The sequence below is a fragment of the Molothrus aeneus genome, chromosome 1 (assembly GCF_037042795.1).
Source record: "Molothrus aeneus isolate 106 chromosome 1, BPBGC_Maene_1.0, whole genome shotgun sequence".
NCBI classification, from domain to species: Eukaryota; Metazoa; Chordata; class Aves; order Passeriformes; family Icteridae; genus Molothrus; species Molothrus aeneus.
The window spans coordinates 5,798,382-5,816,094 of NC_089646.1; the positions used below are offsets into that span (position 1 = coordinate 5,798,382).

The 17,713-nt window shown below is 41.7% G+C and overlaps 1 protein-coding gene across 2 annotated transcripts in view; it reads left to right on the top strand.

Annotated features, from left to right (window-relative positions):
• Nucleotides 1–17,713, top strand: part of LOC136557178 (sodium channel protein type 5 subunit alpha-like) — a 177,022-nt gene that overhangs the window by 129,219 nt on the left and 30,090 nt on the right. For both annotated transcript variants that reach the window (XM_066550788.1, XM_066550798.1), the window contains exons 19-20: nt 3,642–3,796; nt 7,687–7,860. In XM_066550788.1, the coding sequence (XP_066406885.1) occupies nt 3,642–3,796; nt 7,687–7,860 (329 nt within the window). The remainder of the gene's footprint in view (nt 1–3,641; nt 3,797–7,686; nt 7,861–17,713) is intronic.

A 17,713-nucleotide genomic window follows, 5' to 3' on the forward strand; every position in this document is an offset into this window, starting at 1 on the left:
TAGGATTGCTCAGACCCCCTCCAGGTCACGCCTTAGATACATCAAAATTATTTTGATATTTTAATTTCACAGAAATGGGTAAAAAATAAACCAACAAAGCATTAGACTACAGACCAAGGTCAAGTAAACTTTTTCTGTTTGGTTAAGTGAAGTTTCCAACTCAACAGTAAGCTTAGGTCAAGATGACCAGAGCAGTAGGTTACCAGCATTAGAAAGAGTCCAGAAGGCATGAAAGGAAAATCACAAAATTTAAATAGAAACAGGTTTCTACTAATTCATTAAAAGACCTGTTTGGGGTCAGGTTTTTTTTCTTCTTTCCCTTTTCTCTTTGTGAATAGTTAAAAGCAGCATTTCATCTGAATTGCAGACAGCACAATTATTCACGGAAGTACTGCTTGACATTAGCAATTGTAGCAGAATCTGGTCTAAACATTTCTGAATTGGACCCAATCAAAAGCATGCCATTTAATAGCACTGTGATTTTAGGCTGACTCATCTGATAAGCTATTTTGGATTTTTCAAGGTATTACTGTCAGTAACTAGGACTCTTTTTTCAGATTGAAATTGCATGAAAGCAATCAAAGAGCATTAAAAAAAAAAAAAATTAGTGGTTCTACCTGGCTTTCTCTCTTTAAAAATACCTCTTTGTACTTGTAGACTATCAGATGGAAGCCAACTGAATCAGTAATAACCTGGTGTTGTAAGTATTTCCCATCACAAATGAAGTGACTTTGGAAGCCACGGTGCCCTGTTCATTAGTGTCTAAAATGAAGGTGATTCCTAATTTTAGCTGTGCCTGGGTTCAGGTAATCATGTAGGCTCCCTGTGTAGTGGAACTCCTCCAGGGAATGATTCATCCAATTTTCTTACAGTGGGGAAAACCACTTCCTGGGAGATTCTAACCTTTTCCAACAGTATTTACAGAGCATTTATACTCTGTAGGAGCATGGCAGAGCATTTCATACCTGTTATTGGCTGGGGCTAAGCATTTGTCTAAGAGACTAAAAAGTCAAGTAACCATCTAGGTAGAAACTTATGAGAAAAGACTGAGGTGTTTCTGTATAAATGTTTTAAGTAAGAAAAAAAGCTGATTTTTTTTTTCCAAATTGAAATTAGTTTTGGGAAGGAGATTGATGCAAGGAGAGATGCAAGCAGTGGCTACTTCCAGTACAAGGGGGGATTTCTGCTTAACACAAAAAATCCACACTTAAAGAGTGAACAACCTGCTCATTAAGCCATTCATTTGATAAGTGAGGAATTTCAGCCCAAGCCTTTGATCTTCCTGATTCAAAGCTGGGGTGACAATGAGGTGGGCAATCTCCCTGAATTATAAACCCAGAGAGTGAGCCAGACACCTGAAAGGTGGTGGTGACCATGGGGGCTGTGGGGTGAGAAGCAGTGCAAGAGTTTTCTGGCAGAACTGCTGAGATGCAGATGACGGTGCCCTTGGTCATGTTGTGCTGGTGGGATTCTCCTGATGGGCCTCTCTCAGCAGAGAATCTGCTTTGTGAAGTCTGTTCTGTGTACTCACTTCCTAAAATACACCCAAACCCACATGCACTGCCAGCTGTGAGCATTGTACTGGTTTTAACAAAAAGTAGTGACTAATATGATGTCCTTTTATCGCTTGCCTTGATTCTTTAGTGTTTTGGATTGAAGTGCTTAGAAGGATAATTCTTGCCTTTGCTGAAGTGGTATCTGGCCTACAAAGGGATAGAGAGCTGGTTCTTATATTTCTATCGTCTCCCAATATTAAGCCTTTCTAAAAAAGTTTGAAAAATACAGTGTATTCCAACTGAGCCCAGAATTTCTCTGAGTTCCAGAATACAGTGGTAAACTGGGAGATGCTGTGGGTCTGTGTGATGCAGGCATTTAGAGAACAAGTTGTTATGTGCTATGACTACCTTTACATAAATAATGTAATTATTTAATAATAATTAATGGTTTATTGTCCTTATAATAAGATTAACCATTATAACCTTATAATGGTTTACTGTCCTTTTAGTCCCACACCAAAACCTACCACAGCCAAGAGCCCACACCTGGCCAAAATCTCAGAAATGTGGGGGGAAAAGTCCTGCGGGTAGATCCTCTATGAAGGATCCTACAGTTCTGCTGCTGCATAGGAGGGATCTGGGGCAATAAAAACTCACAGAAAATGCCAGGAGCACCAGAGCAGACTAAGCAGCTCTCTTCCTCCTGGCAGAGCCCAGTGCCAGCACATCCCCAATTCCAGCTGCTTGGGAATCCCAACATCCCAGGAGCTGCACCTGATCTCCTTCCATATCACAGCGGCTGAGGTGCCTCAGCTGGGCCACCTTGAATGAGCAGCATCTGCTCTCTCTGTACCCTGGCACTCGCCCTCTTTCCTCCCCAAGCTGCCTCCCCTAAATATTATTTCTACTCACAAAAAAACTGCATTGCATCGCCATGGGAAGACATCCATCCTCCCTTGTCACTTCTCACCACTGGCTGTGTGCTTCAAGACATGTTGGTGACTTTGGCCACATTCCAGCTACAGAAGCAGTTGGCCTGTGGCTTTTTTTCTCATGATTAGGCTAATAAACCTGCACAGTTAAGTCTCTTCTATACAACACATGGACTAAATGTAGGGTAAGAAGCCTGCTTTTGAAAATAAAATAGTTTTTGAGGGTCATTCTCATCAGCAAATGTGAAGTTTGAGATTATCTGATGTAAGACTGACTGGCCAGGACAATTCCTGGCTCCCAGGGTCCTCTCACACCATTTTAAGTTCTTGCCCAGCACAAGGAAATGCACATTGGTGTTTTTGAAGTGGGAGAGAGGGATCTGTCTGTTACCAATGACAATATCTTTTTGCTACAACAAATGAGTGTTGCTAAGGAAACTAAAAATGGCCATGGTCTTGCCTATCAGAAATCCTTATGTGGGCCCCATTACCAGCACAGCACTTAGCTATCACACACTATTTGTCACTGAGGTCAGAAAGTGCATCATTGGGGATCCTGCTATGGAGCAGATATCTAAATTTCTGTGACATCAAAGGGGATTTAACTCCCTCAGAGTAATTCCAAGATTGTTCTAATGCCTTATTTAAGCTAATGAGAGTCCAATAGATCAAAATCTGCTCCTGCTTTTGCTGCCTGAGTCTCTTCAGCACATTGGTCCCATCTGCACTGTAGCACCTCCTCTCATCATCTCTCTTTCATCAGATTGCCACTTTTAATCAGTAATTCCAGTGGTATTGTACTAGCAAGAAAATAACCTTCCTCCATTCAAAAGGATGTGGAAGCTATCACTAATAACCTCCCAGAGTTATTAGTCCTGATCAGAAGTGCTGCCTGAGCTCAGTTAACACTTTTTGAATGACCTAGGGCACTGGTGACTCATGGCCAATATATTCTGCATCACAAAAATCATTGGGAGAACTCCCTGGGACACATTTTAAGTGATTTTGAATGTTTTTTAATAGAGGAGTGAGAGAGGGAAATGGAAGGCAGAGCAGAGAGGTTTTGTGAGGAAGGAAAGACAGTGTACAGCAATCTATTGCTAAAAGAAATTTTCCTTAGCAGCTTTTTATTTATTTTACTTTCCTTAGAAGCTTTAAGAACTAAATGGGCTTTTTTTTAACAATTCCTTTGGTTTTGTTTTATTTCTTACAGTCTGTGTGAGATTCTTCCCATGCTGTTCAGTGGACATCACAAAATTTCCAGGCAAAATTTGGTGGAGGCTGCGAAAGACCTGCTACAGAATCGTAGAGCACAACTGGTTTGAAACATTCATCATCTTCATGATCCTGCTGAGCAGTGGAGCCCTGGTAAATGTGACAGCATTTCCTAACTGGTTATAAGTGGACATGGGTCTCCAGTGTTCTCCAGTTTAGCTGTCTCTAAGATCTTAGGAACCCTTAGTGGTCATTTCTCAAAGCAAAGCATTTTAGTCTGGGGCTAAAACAGGTTGTCAGCTTTTCTGATTTCACCTGCCAATACCATATGGTGGGGAATTTTCTTCTGCTGTGACATAAAATTCTGACTTGCACATGTTTTGAAAAGAAAATCCTTGAGGAAGTCTGTGTGAGGAAGTTTGCCAGCACTGCTGCTTCAACATCCCATAGCTGCTTCTCCATGAGAGTTCCCATCTGGAGGCTTGCATTTTGCTCCAGGGGTGGCTTTGTTTTTTCCTTTTCTTCTCTTTTTTTTTTTTTTTCCCTTTTTTAGCACATTCTGTAACCAGCAAATCAAAATTATAAAAGACAGAGAGGGCAGTGAATCAGTGCTATCCATGGAGCTTGTGTTCCTGTTTTGAATGCACCTTAGGTTAACACTCAGTACCTTCCCTGCACAGGTCCTGTTTGTGCCCAGGTGAACGTGGGTCTATGGACACTGGTTTGCAATTGCCCAGGACTCTGACAGGGAATCCTCTCCTCCTGAGATCCCACTGCATTCTGGAATTATCCTCTGTGCATTTTCAGCCCTGTGCTCTTCACAGGGATGTGTTTATATTTCTCTTTTGCATATCAGGAATGTCCCTGGAACTGGTGGGGTTTCTCCCAGGTTTATATCTCAACCTAGAGCAGAGATTTCTATCAAGAGTTCTCCAGGCTTTAGTCTGGTGGTCACCAGTGATCTCCTTTGTGATGGAGTCAGACACACATTTATTACATTTGCAGGCAGTGCCAGGTTTGGACAGGTTATCCATGCATTTCCAGAGGTCAGGATTGATTTCAGCCAAGTGGGTAAATCTGCCTTAAGCAGGAGGCAAACATCATCTTAGAAAGCTGCCTGCTTCCCCTCACCTGGAATAATCACAATAGGAAGGTGTGATGAAGGATGGCTGTAAGGAAGCAGATTTACTAAAAAGAACTGGAGAGGGAGCAGGAAAAAAATAGAATAAACTCCATCACAGCCCTGCACAAAAGCCCACCACCCCACTGGACTGTATAAATTATGCTGTTCTTCCACTCCAGTTGGCATCAAGGAGGCCTCAGCTGGAGCACTGGCTTCAGCTCTGGGCACTGCACTTTGGGAAAGACATGGGCTAATTGAAGAAACTCCAGAGAAGAGCAACACAAATTATCAGTGGCCTAAAAAAAGAGGAAAAAAACACAGAAGTACTGAGTTTTTATGTAGCTCAAAGAAAGTCTCTGAAGGGAGAGGTGAAGGTGGAAATACATAAATGTTGATGCAAAAAAGGAAGGAAATGGATTTACTGTTCTCCTGGTCCACCAGAGATGGGCTGAAATGTCACCCAGGGGGTTTTATTTTATTATGAAAAATAAGAAGCTGAAAAACTTGGGTAAATAGTAGGCTTCTGAAAATTGTCACAGCTTTGCTGAAATGAATGGACTCTGACAGTTTTTGCACCAGCTTGAGCATCAGAATGTTAATTTTTGAATACATTTTAGAGGGGGAATGTCGCTTGCTATAATATGCTTTAGATGAATACACTTCCTTACATATGTAATTAAAAGTGCCTTAGATAACTGAAGACTGCAATATAAAGCTCATTTAATTTAAATTGCATGCATTCATTTAGTTTTTGCAGCTTTCAATTTAGCCAATGCAGTTCTGTATAAGGGCAAATTATCCTGCATTTTCTCACATATCAGCACCGTGCTTCAGTATTTGGACTGGAGATGTTGGAGGCAACACACAAATTTCAATTTTTTTTTTTTCCTGGTGTTCTGGGTTGCTCTCTTCCAAAAACTGAGCTCATCTGGCTGCATCTCTGGGACACCCTAAGTTCTTAAGGGAGAAGAGCTATATATACCTTTAAGCCTATATATATATATATATATATATATGTATGTGGTTAAACCATCAAAATATGTCTTCAGCTTACTGCAGAAGATCCAAAAACCTTTCTTAAGATTTTAAGCCATAAGCACCCAAATTGGAAGCCTACTTTTTAATAGTAATTTTGGATAACACTGCAGGTATCCTGCTTAAATCTTTTTTAACACACAAAGCAAAGCAGAAAAAAAAAATAAAACCCCTTCTTGATATTTTATATGGCAGGGGTTTCATCTGTTGTCACCGTGAAAAAATGCAAAGCACCAGAATTTTGTCATTTGGGTAATATCCATAGCTTGTCCAGAAGTACAGAAGTGTCCAGGTAGCACATTTTTCATCCCTTAATAAGCTGCTTCCTTGACTGACAGTGTGCTTTTAGTAGACAAAACACAATGTACTTTTGGACAAGCTAATAGAAAGTAGGGAGAGCAAAAGAGGGAGAGGAGGAAATCACTTTAAATGGTTTGTTGTTATTTTTGCAGTAATTGCAAAGTACAGCAAGTCATCTGACAAAGTGAGTGAGCCCCTAGGAGAAGTGATAAAACTCCAATCTGTGCATTGTTTTCAGGCTTTCTCCAACAGCTCTTTCACACCCTTGAAATATCATTTTTGAAGGCAAGATAGGAGACAGGGTTGCAGCGAAAACGTCACCCCAAAGTGTGGGGACAAATAGACAAGCTTTGGCACGGGCTGCCAAAGCTTTCTTGTCAGTTTAATTACTGTTCCCTGGCAGGCAAAAGAGCAGTGTGACTGCCTGAGTGACAAGTACCACACTTCTTGTATCTCCAGGCACTGGGTGTTTGCTAACTTTTTGAAGCTTCTCAGAAAGTAGCTACAGATCTGGAAATATGTAAATGCAGATAATTCAGATGATTAGCACAGACCCTCTCAAATTATGTTTCTTGCTGCCAAGTGCTCTGGGTCACACGATGGGATGAGAGTAATATGTCACAGCTTGGGTTATCCAGGTTACAGGGACTTGGGAGCAGCTTGTGTAACAGCAAAAGTAGCTGGGGAAGCAGAGCATAATTTGCCTTAGAAGCCTCAAAACAGGTTGCATATTGGCAAACCTGACACCAGGATCCTGCCTTTTATTTGACTTAAGTTATAAAGTGAAGGCTAAATTATGAGACATCATTTTCTTTCTTTTGGGAAACATATTGGTTTATATCTTAAATATTTTAAAGGAGCTATTCAGTTGCTCGTATTTGATACAGACACTGAAACTCTTTTCATAATGCTCTGCATGAGATTAGTTGGAGAGACAGATGAGATGGGGAGATAGATACCTTGACCTTTAAAACATTATTGTTCTGCTAAGTGAATAATAATGAGCATTTCTTGAAGCAGAGAGCTGTAGCCACCTGAAATGTGATGGCTGAACAGAAGCCAGGGAACTCCAGTACTCCATAACACAGGCAGGTTAATAACCCAATTTGTCATCATTAGCAATAAGATCTATTTGGCTAAATGCAAGGGTCATATTCTGCCTCCTAAATATAGACATCCTGTGCCCTGGGACATCTGAGGTACCTGGGTAGCATTGGCACGGCCAACAGGAGATGAGGCAGGATAAATGTGGACATTTTGGGGTGGCACTCTGCTCATGGGTTCACATTCCAAATTTAGGATGCAGAAGCTTTTCCTACACTCAAAGTCTGTCCAGCCAGTACAGCCAGGAGAGCCTGGAGAGAGACAGCCAAGCCTGTGTCCATTGTAGGGGAAAGCTGAACAGGTCTCTCAGGTCAGGGCCAGTTCTGTTTGTACCTGAAAACTCTTTTTAATTGTAATGTTAAAATACATCAGAAATCACAGACTGTACGTGATAATTTATCAAATATAGACCTGCAGTGCAACACCCATGCTTTCCAACAGGGCTCAGGAGCAGTTATTAACCAATCCTTTGTACTTCCAGGCCTTTGAAGATATTTACCTTGAAGATCGAAAAAACATAAAAACCATGTTGGAATATGCTGACAAAGTATTCACTTACATCTTTGTCCTGGAGATGCTCCTGAAGTGGGTGGCTTATGGCTTCAAGAAGTATTTCACCAATGCCTGGTGCTGGCTGGACTTCCTCATTGTAGATGTGAGTACCATTTTGGAACTACAACATTTCTCATGTTGGGTTTTGCAGTGGGTGGGAAAGGGCTGTTAAGTTTGGCAGCTTTGCCTCTGTGAAATGACAGCTGTCACTCTGATTCTGAGCATCAACCCTAGGCAGAGCCCAAAGGAGGTTTGGATGTGTAACTGAGCATCCCCAGAACCCAAAGCAAACAGGAACGCTGTCAGCGGAGACGTGGATGTGTCACCCTGCTAATCTGAGGCACATCCATCCCCTTCCCATCCCCAGGAATTCTCCCTTTCCTTCAGCATTTAACATCTCATTCTGTTGCTGCCCATGGGTTTATGTACAATTCTACAAATGGGATGGGATTGCTGAGGAACTGCTGTTTATTTTCCAGCATCAGCCTCATTACATGGTTATGACAATGGGAAGATGCCAGCAGCTCACATCCCAGGCAGCAGACAAAGAACTTCATGTTACAATTTACTTTAAAAGTTTTTTGACCAATCACACAAATCAAAAGCACATTGACAGTAGTTCCATCCAACCACTATAAGCACATGTACCCTTGGTTAAAACAATGCTTGCTTATTTTGAGCACAATACCTGCTTGTAAGCCTTAAAACACAATGCACAGAGCTCCATTATTAAGCTGAAAACTTCCTAATATCTTGCTAGATATACTTTTCTGTAGCTTAGAGATTTATTCTAGCCAAGTGTAAATACACAGATCATTGTTTTATTTGTCCTTACTTTCTACTTCTCATGTAATTTTCATAGCTCTAATTGCAGTTCTGCTGTTTCTGAGGCCTGCCTTTTGCAGCTTTCCCAAAACCCTCTGATTTTAAGGATTTCCCCTCTTGGTACAACTTAAAAGAAACTTTCATAACCGTGTCATTTATTAACTGCCTTGTGTTTCATAGCTTTACTATAGTCTGTGTATTACTTGCTTAAAGGATCTTTTTGGCTGTGGAGAGGTGAGCTTACTTTTGAGGACTAACTGCACCATTTTTTGCCACACTAAATGACATTTAAGGATTCCCACATTCCACACTCCCAGCTAGCACAGGGTCCAGCTACCTCAGCCTGCTCTGCACATGACCTGGGCACAGCAGTTTTGAGCAGATTAGAGGAGCTGTCCTTGGCCGAGCTCCTGGCCAGGGTGCCAGCAGTGTGTAACAGCATGTTCAGTTCTGGCTCCCAAATATTTACCAGTGCAGGAGTCCAGGAGAAGGTGTGAAAAGTCCTCTTGGCAAAGCGTCTTCACTACTACAAAACGTCGCAAAATACTCCAAATCCTTGAAATACCATCACGATTACTTCTACTGATTTAAGGATAATCCTCAGAAGTCTGAACAAAAGGAAGCTCATGCCCTGGGAGTGTTGCTAGTACCAGATTTGGCTCCTTCAAAGATTCTCTTTGAATTGATGTGGGATCTGCCAAATCTGGGAAAAGTCAGCACCACCACGTCCTCCAGATGAAGTCTAACATTCCATCTCAGTGTATCAATGAGGAGGCAATAATCTCCCTGAGGCCACTTCTTATTAGCTTCAGGTATTAATGTGGGAGGCTGGCAGAGCTTTGCCATGATTATGTAATTTATTAAACTTCAGAGAAATTATTTTTCCCCATTTTACATCTGAACCTTGACTCCAGGGAAGAACTGCACTTTCTTTGGCCCCAGCCCAGGAGAGCACTTCAATGGGACAATTTGCTTGTTTGAAGTTATGGTCATGTTTAAGTGCACTGCTGGATCAGAGCCTTTGGAAACTTCTCCAGAGCTTTAATAAATTGATTTATGAAAAGGAAATTCTTTACATAAATTGTAGGCCATAAATTCTTCTTTGCATATATGCTTAGAAACCTTTTAAAGGGAAGGCACTCATTTTTCTCAGATTAGCTCCAGCAGAAGAGGAAGGCCTGGTTTAATTATTTAACCACAAAATTGGAATCTACCTGTTCCTAAGTTATGGCCCAGCTCTGAAAACTGTTCTTACTGTGATTTAGGTGACATAGCTTTTCTTTTCTTGTTCCTCCATCTCCAAAATGGGACTAATAGGACTTACCTAAAGTACTGGATGGGCTTCCAGGAATTTTTTGTTCAGTGAGCTTCTGAAGACTGGAAGGGCCAGATGAGGGATGAATAATGGCACAACCATAAGCAGAGGTCTTCCTGATGGGAGCAACCCTGTGCAGGATCAATTCACTGAGGCAGTTTGGAAATCTGTTGCAGTTTGAAATTAGCTATACACCTGTAGAATAACATTTACACCAAAGGGAGTAAACCACAAAGCTAAATTCTGTCCTTTGTGTGCAAACCCCCTTGGAACAGGAGCCACACAAGAACACAAAGTCCAAATGTAAATTAGGTGCATGTTTGCCTTTTAATGGTGGAGTTTACAAGAACAGATTGGAGAAGCAGCTACAGATGGCCTGGGAAAGGGGCTTCACCATCCCCTGTGGCATAAAACAGGGAGGACACCAGCCCTGGGACTCCCCTTGTCCCCAGAAAATAAACCCCAGAGCCTTCTTAGTGACTCAGAATGTTTCATTATCTCAACCCACATTTAAATGTTCCACCCACACTTAAATGTTCATTTTGCAAGCTCCCAGTCCAACCAAAAAGTTGCTACACCCTTGAGTTGTTTTGGTTGTTGATTGACTCTAGGCCATCACTTGCTCTTTAGTGTTCTCAGTGAATAAATCTTTTCCCCCTGCACTATTCTTTTCTTAAAAATGTTTTCCCAGTGCAGATTATGAGAACCTGGTGTTATATTTTTAGCAGGTTTAACAGATGCTTTTCTCCTACCCCATTGCTAACCCTGTCACTCTGAATTGGCACAGTAATATCCTATAATTTTTCCAGCACACTTTTTATTTCAATTTACATTTTCTTTTTGGTGCTTTGAGAACCAAATCACTGCAACTGAGCTGCAGAAGGCAGTGAATGGGTGAATTAGCTGCTCCAAAAGAAGCAGATGAACCACTTGTCTGATTTTCTCAAATTTATTTGTTTAAAATTATTCACTTAAAAATTCCTGATCTGCAAATTATTCATTAGTGGTTTGGTATCAGTATTCAAAATTCAAGCTGCAGTGGTCGATTTTTGATTGGACATGTGAAACCATCTCTCATCTGTGTTTTCTCATTGTACAAATGCAACTCTGAATCTATTTTCTGTTTTGAATAATTCATAAAACCAGCTCAAAATTTGCATGTATTCACTATTTCTAAATAGGATTTGAACCCAGAGGGGTTATAAGCATATTTCTTCTGAATTTATTTTTTTTCTATATATCCTGCCTTGTGAAAGACCTTTGACACTGATTTGGGCCAGTGGAACAGCAGTCTCCATCTGACAGTTGTGGATTACTAAAGAAAATTCTGTTTTGCAATGCCTAAACATCAAAATACAGAGTAATCCACAAACTGAGCTATTTTCGCTGGATGTAGAATCCCTAAAGGATGATCTCTGGTAATGGGCTTCTCAGCATCTCAAAGAAGTGTGCTAGGGGAGCAGAGAGTGCTTTCACATACATTGCAATACAATAATGCCCTATCAACAACTCTGCTACAGATTTCTCTGGGAGGAAAGAGAAAGGGTTAATCAAACCACAAAATGCAGGCTCATTTCAGCTCAGGGCACCTGGGGAAGATGCTTTAGATGTCTGCTGGAAGTTGGGCATACTGAACAAACATCAATGCACATCCATACGAGTTACCCTGTGAAAAAGAAGTGTACTGCTAAAAGTAACGCCCTTCTACATTGCAAATATCAGCTCTCTGTGCTCCATGAACTGCAGAGGTAGCCCTCAATCCACAGCTCTTTCCACATGAGGGAAAGTCAGATTGCAGTATATCTGTGCAGACAGATAGAAGTGTAGACAGACATCAACATCACCATCAGGAGTGACATTTATGCACAATCCTCTTTCCTTGGATGCATGGGCAAGTATTTCCACAAAGAACAGATATTTTCCAAACATCCATTCAATCAAAACCTCTTTGAACAAAGCAGATTAAGTGAGGAGCCTGAACTTGGCCAGGGCTGGAGACAAGTGGCACCCAAAGTGTTTGTGGGAACTGCTCTCCACCAAGCCTGTCCTGCAAAAGCAGACAGAGCTGGGCTTTGAAATAAGGAGCAGAGAGACTCCACCAGCTGTGCAGGCTGGTGTCATGCTTGATGTTCCTTTCAATTGTTTCCTCTGACCTATAAATATTATCTTGAGCTTATCTAGCTTGAGCTTCAGCCAATTAATTCTGAGCTATGTCCCAGTCTCTGCTGACAGCGGATGGATTATTCCATTGCATGGTCAGTTTGGGAAAGACATCAGTCTGGGCTTAGCATCATTCAGAGTCAGGAGGTGTTGCAGTCAACAGCTTCTTCACTCACTGCTCATGCACTGAAGGCAGAGGTGAGAGGCTGGAACCCCAGAGAAGCTGTCACAGAAAGCTCATGGGAAAGAGGTGCGAACTCCCAACTCATTAGTGAGAACGCTCAGGAAAAAAAGTCACAGTCAAGTTTCATTGCCTGTGGCATTCACGGAGAAATCCTCTTAAACCTGGACTAATGTCATCACTCCACGAAAGTCCATTATCACAAATCCATCATCTCCATTGCAGCTTTTGTGTTCAGTTTAATTGACCAAATTAGTCTCAATCCAGGCTTACAAAAACCCAGCCTGATTGTCCCGTTCTTATTTCAGAGATGAGGGTTTCTCCACCAATTCTTTCTAAGATTATCCTGTCTTTCAAGTCTTCACATGCAGAGAAGGCTATTTTCTTAAACAATTGCTTTGTTATGGATGTTGGCAGCCTCCTTCCCCTCCAACCATCTCCAGCAATGGGTGGTCCTTGCACTGTGTCCTGCAGCAGGGAGGGGAGAGCATCTCTAATTCTCAGCTTTTGCCCTGATGCCCCACTAGTTTCTCTTCATCAGGGATGAAGATTGCTCTTTCCACCCCTTTTCCATCTCCCCTGCCTTGGAGGGAGGGGCTCACAAGAGTTTTGGGTGGTGGATCTGTCTGCAAAATAGCTCAAGCATGGCTCAGCAATGGATTTGAGGGCCAGGCATCTCAAAAAAATATTCAACAAATCAACTAGGCAGGATTTTGTAGATGCTTTTATGGAAATGAAATTATATGTATTTTTCACTCTCCTCAATAACTTTTGTGAGTGATTCTAACACAGCATGTTTCTGGTGTTTGCCTGGAGCTGCTCAGTTGGTAACTGGAGATTTGCATTCCCCACTGAGCAGCTTTCCAAATTTCCTGTTTGCTGCCAAATTTCCTGTTTGCTTGTTTGAGATCTACTCATGGATGTTCAGGCATTAAATGCACCATCACTTTCCCTGAACACTTAAACAAAAATAAAGATATTATGTTTTCCAAGATAATTCCTGGAAAGCACTTGCTCTAAGATTTCTGCTTTAAATACTTCACTGTCAGACAAGTTAAAAAGCAGCCAATCCTTAAATTGAGATGAACATTTTGAAACAGTCTTTCTCTCCCTAGTTAAAATTGAATTGAATTAAATTATGCCCTTGTGTCGGATTGTCTTTAAGTGACAATTAAAAACTTGCTGTGTGAAGTAAATATTGATGGCTTATGATTACTTTAATTGTTTTTTTCCATCTGTATTCCCTGTTGATTAACAAGGTGATTTCTGTTTGCTGTACCAGTAATTACACAATCTGCTGTAATGAGTCGTTCCCAAACAGCACTGAAATCCAATTTGTATTCTTGGGACATTACCCTAAGAGCATGTGAATTTTGTCGAGTTTCTGTTCAGAAAAGCACAGAGGAGCAGAATGACAAAAATACAGCCGAGGCAAATTAAAGATAATATGTCTTGTCACTTGAAGCAGCATCTTAAGAGAGAACTTATTAGTGTTCTCTGTGAGCTGTCAAAAGTCCATGGGTACAGCAGGGTACTATAACTTCAGAGTTGAGTTTTTGACTGGCTTTTTCCCAGTTCCTCACAACAAATGCTCATGTAGGATTTTTGAAGTTGTCTCAGTGCACATTCTTCTGAGCCTCCCTGATGGCATAAACCTCACAGATAACCAATAGGAGTGAGATTCCCTCTCTAGAAGCCAGGGAGCTTGGTTTTGAAGAGAAAAATAAAAAGGAAAAAGAAAGAAAGAAGGAGAGAGAGAAAAAAAAATGCTCTTTTAGTACATATTGGCTAATCGAGGATAAGTGACAAGAAAAAAAATCTGCATGAAGAAAGGTGGTTCTAATGTGTGTTAGCAGGTCAGTCGAGGCTGTAAATCTCCCTGCTGCCACCCCACACTTTATCTCAACACAGCACATGCTAAAACATCCTAATGTCTGGTCTTATCTTGGTTTGCACCTCATGTTTGTTACCACATGGGTGCTAAAAGGGGAGAACCCAAGCTTTGCCAGGAGGAAGCACAAGCTGAGTTTCAGACAAGGCACAGCAGGACAAAACATACTGCAGCTGCAGGAAAAGGGGTGGAAAACAGAGGTGAGGAGAAAAGTCCACTGTAAGCCCAGTTCACCATCTGCCTGCACCTTGCAAAGTGGTTGGGAGATGAATAATTACTGCAAATGCTGAAGAATTTCAATTACTGAAGCAGATTTTCAACTTTCAAAAGTGCTGTTAAAAAACCCATCTCCACTCAGATCTTGCTGAGCTAGATTTACCAAACATTTTTGTTTCTCAAAGTTATTTAAAGACGGAGCACTTTTCAGTCCTTTTTTAGAAGACTATGCTTAAAATGAAAATAATTAATAAAATCCTGGAGTTCTTGCATGCAGCTTGCTTGACCCTTTCCATCACTGGGAGCGGAGCTGCCAAATTCCATACACAGGGATGTTCTCCCTTGCATGGAAGAGCTGAGCTGGGAGAGACACATTGGCTGTGTTTACCAGTGCAGAGTCTCACAAAGTCTCCAGGGACAGAGGAGGATGGGGAACTGTCCCACAGTTCCTCTCCCTGATGACCAGCACCTTTGAAACCCCAGCTTGCAGATCAAAAAAACATCTTCCCACCATCCAGGATGGTCAGGAGCTCAAGAGACTCCTCCTGAGGGGGAGGGAAAAGGAAGAAATGAAGGGGTAGAAGCAGCCTGCAGAGGGACAGGGATTCTTTATTAGTGAGGGAGAGATGAGAGGAATTGGGATGAAACTTGAAAGCTGTGCCTTGGTGGTGTGGAGACTTTGTGCAGACCTCCTACCATGGTATGGCTGACTTTGGGATGTTTGTGCTAAGGCAAATGAAGGTTAACATTCCTACTTTTGGTATGTACTCCTTCTTGTACATTATCCTTCCTGGCAGAAGTCAGGGATCCTACAATTCTTCAGAGTCCCTCTCCCTTCTGGCAGATTTAATACAATATGGACATACTCCATGCAATTCAGGATCAATCAGGTTCAAGAACCCAACCAAATTGAGTTGATTTTCAAGCCAAGGCTTTCCTGTTTCCCACAACAATTTGTTATTTTTTCGTATTGATTTGGAACATCTGGTTAAATAAATGCTTTAGGGAAACAAGCAAATCCAGAACAGCACCTTGAGGAGGCAACACAAACAGATTTTTTCTCTTTTGGTTTTGCTTGCTGGCTTGGTTTGGTTGGTTTGGGGTTTTGGTTTTCTTTAGGTTTGGGGCTTTTGTTGGGGTTTTTTGTTTGCTTTTGTTGTTGTTGTCAATATGTCATATTTAAGTAGGGTTCATTCTAATCTTGTCCAGAAAGAAACTTGCCTTCACCTCAGCACCTCAACTCCCACCAGCTGGGATGGAAATGCAGCAAAGTCCATGGGGCTGAGCCCCAGGGAAATGTTCTCTGCCAGGGTCACTGTGTTCACCCCTGGCATGGTAACACTGCCTTCACAAAATAAATAATAACCAAGTCCACTCCTGACTGCAGCATTCAGCATCAGGAAAGCTCCCTGGGATGAAACAGGAGGTGGCTTTGGAGACCTCTTTTTAGGGGAGAAAGTCTTTTCTCTCCAGCTGCCCTGAATCCAGGCTGTCTCCACACAGCATCTGGATGAGAAGCAGAACATAGTTGCTGATGAAGCAATTGTTTTGCTCTAAATCATAACAGAAACACCAGACTTTTCAAGGCACCTGCACCTGCACAGCCACTGCAGAGGGAGCCCTTGGGACTTGGCCAAGCTTTGTCTGATCAAGTTACATCATGTGATCCCCAAAATTCACAGGAATCCCTAGCAGCCTGCCTGGGAAAGTGGCACCAAACCTGACAGAGTTTAGACAATGCTCTGAGGCACAAGGTGTGACTTTTTGGGTGATCTGTGCAGGTCCAGGAGTTGGACTCCATGATCTTTGTGCATCCCTTCCAGCTCAGCAGATCCTGTCATTCCGTGATCCCTACCCAGTGCTAATAAACTGGATGTCAAGGTGTGGCAAAGGTGCCTGTTTGCAGTAAAAAGGTGAATTGATACAAGCTGAAAATCCATTTGTATGTGGTGATGGGGGAGAAAAGTGCAGATCAATAGTCAGTTTGCTGCCTCGCTGGATGACAGCTCACAGTTGACTCGCCCTCGGAAATTAGCTGAGGTTTAATTCTTGATTCTCAGCCATCTGCCCTGGGAATTGACTGGAGCTTGTTAGAAAAGCCTGAGCAGGTGTAGGGGAGGTGACAGATTAAGAGAACAGCAAGACATAAAGAGGTTCTTCAGGAAACCGCCAGGAAGCAATTAGGATGCAGGAATGATTTATTTAAAAGCATTTAACCCAACAAGAGTGGCACATGCTGTTTGCAACAAGGCTGCCCTCTGAAAAGGAAACATTGCCTTGAAAAGCTTGGACATGAGGACCTGGAGACAAGCTGAGAACATGGAATATTAACAGAATTTTATAGCCTTAGTCTGAGTAGTAGATGAAGGGGAAAAAAATAAAAGGTGGAAAAGTCCTGGAGAAACAAAAAAACAAAAAAAACCCTCCCAAAAAACCCTCCAACTCCAAAAAAACCAACAAAAAAAGAAGTGTATGAAGCAAATGAGTTTTTAAACCTGAGTAATAGGAAGTAGCACTGGGCTTTCCAGGAAATAATTTTTGTTTATAATTAATCTAGGCACTCGTGTAGCCCATCATGTTATAATACATGAGAGCACTCCAGGAGCAGTAATGAACTGCTGCAGTGAGGGAAGCCCTTGATAGCTCATTTCCAGACACATTTTTCACCTCCAGGCCATGGAGCAACCCCAGAGCAGCCTTAACAAGTTTTTAGTCTTTACCTGAACATGAGGGCTGTGATTCAAGGAAACAGGGAGCAGAGATGGGAATTTAGGTCACCTTAGTGTCTCTCTAGTGTCCTATTTTTAAAGACTTTCCTTTAACTTTATGCCTTTCTTTCATAATGTGCAATTTCTGGATTGGCAGGTACAATCATAGAGTTTGGCATCTGTATGGCAGTAAATGCAGTGTCAGAATGAAAGGACAAAGGGATATTTTAAAAAATAAAATAACAGTAAAAATCTGCTCAGAAAGGGTGGATGCTGAAAGGAATACCAGCCTCATTACAAGCTCCCTTTTCCCAACCATATTTCAGGGAGCCAAAAGAAGTATTTCCATGTATTTCAGTTTATTTGCAAAGTCCCATTTCCCTGTAGGTTTTCCAGCTTGTATCTGGGGTAAGACTGAATTTTGTTCCTTTTCAAATCAAAGGGAGAAACTTTTAACTTCAGGCCTGGCTCTGAAAGATGCTGGACAGTGAAGAGGTCTTCAAGTGATCCTATCCTTGGCAGAAAAAGACAGTGTTAGTGTTCAGAAACACATAATCACATAAGAGATTATATGCAGGTGCTTTTATAAAGAGCTCTGGGTGTCAGGAGTATTCAACTCAAATCTGACTCTGACCATACATTTGAGATGATTGTGTTTTA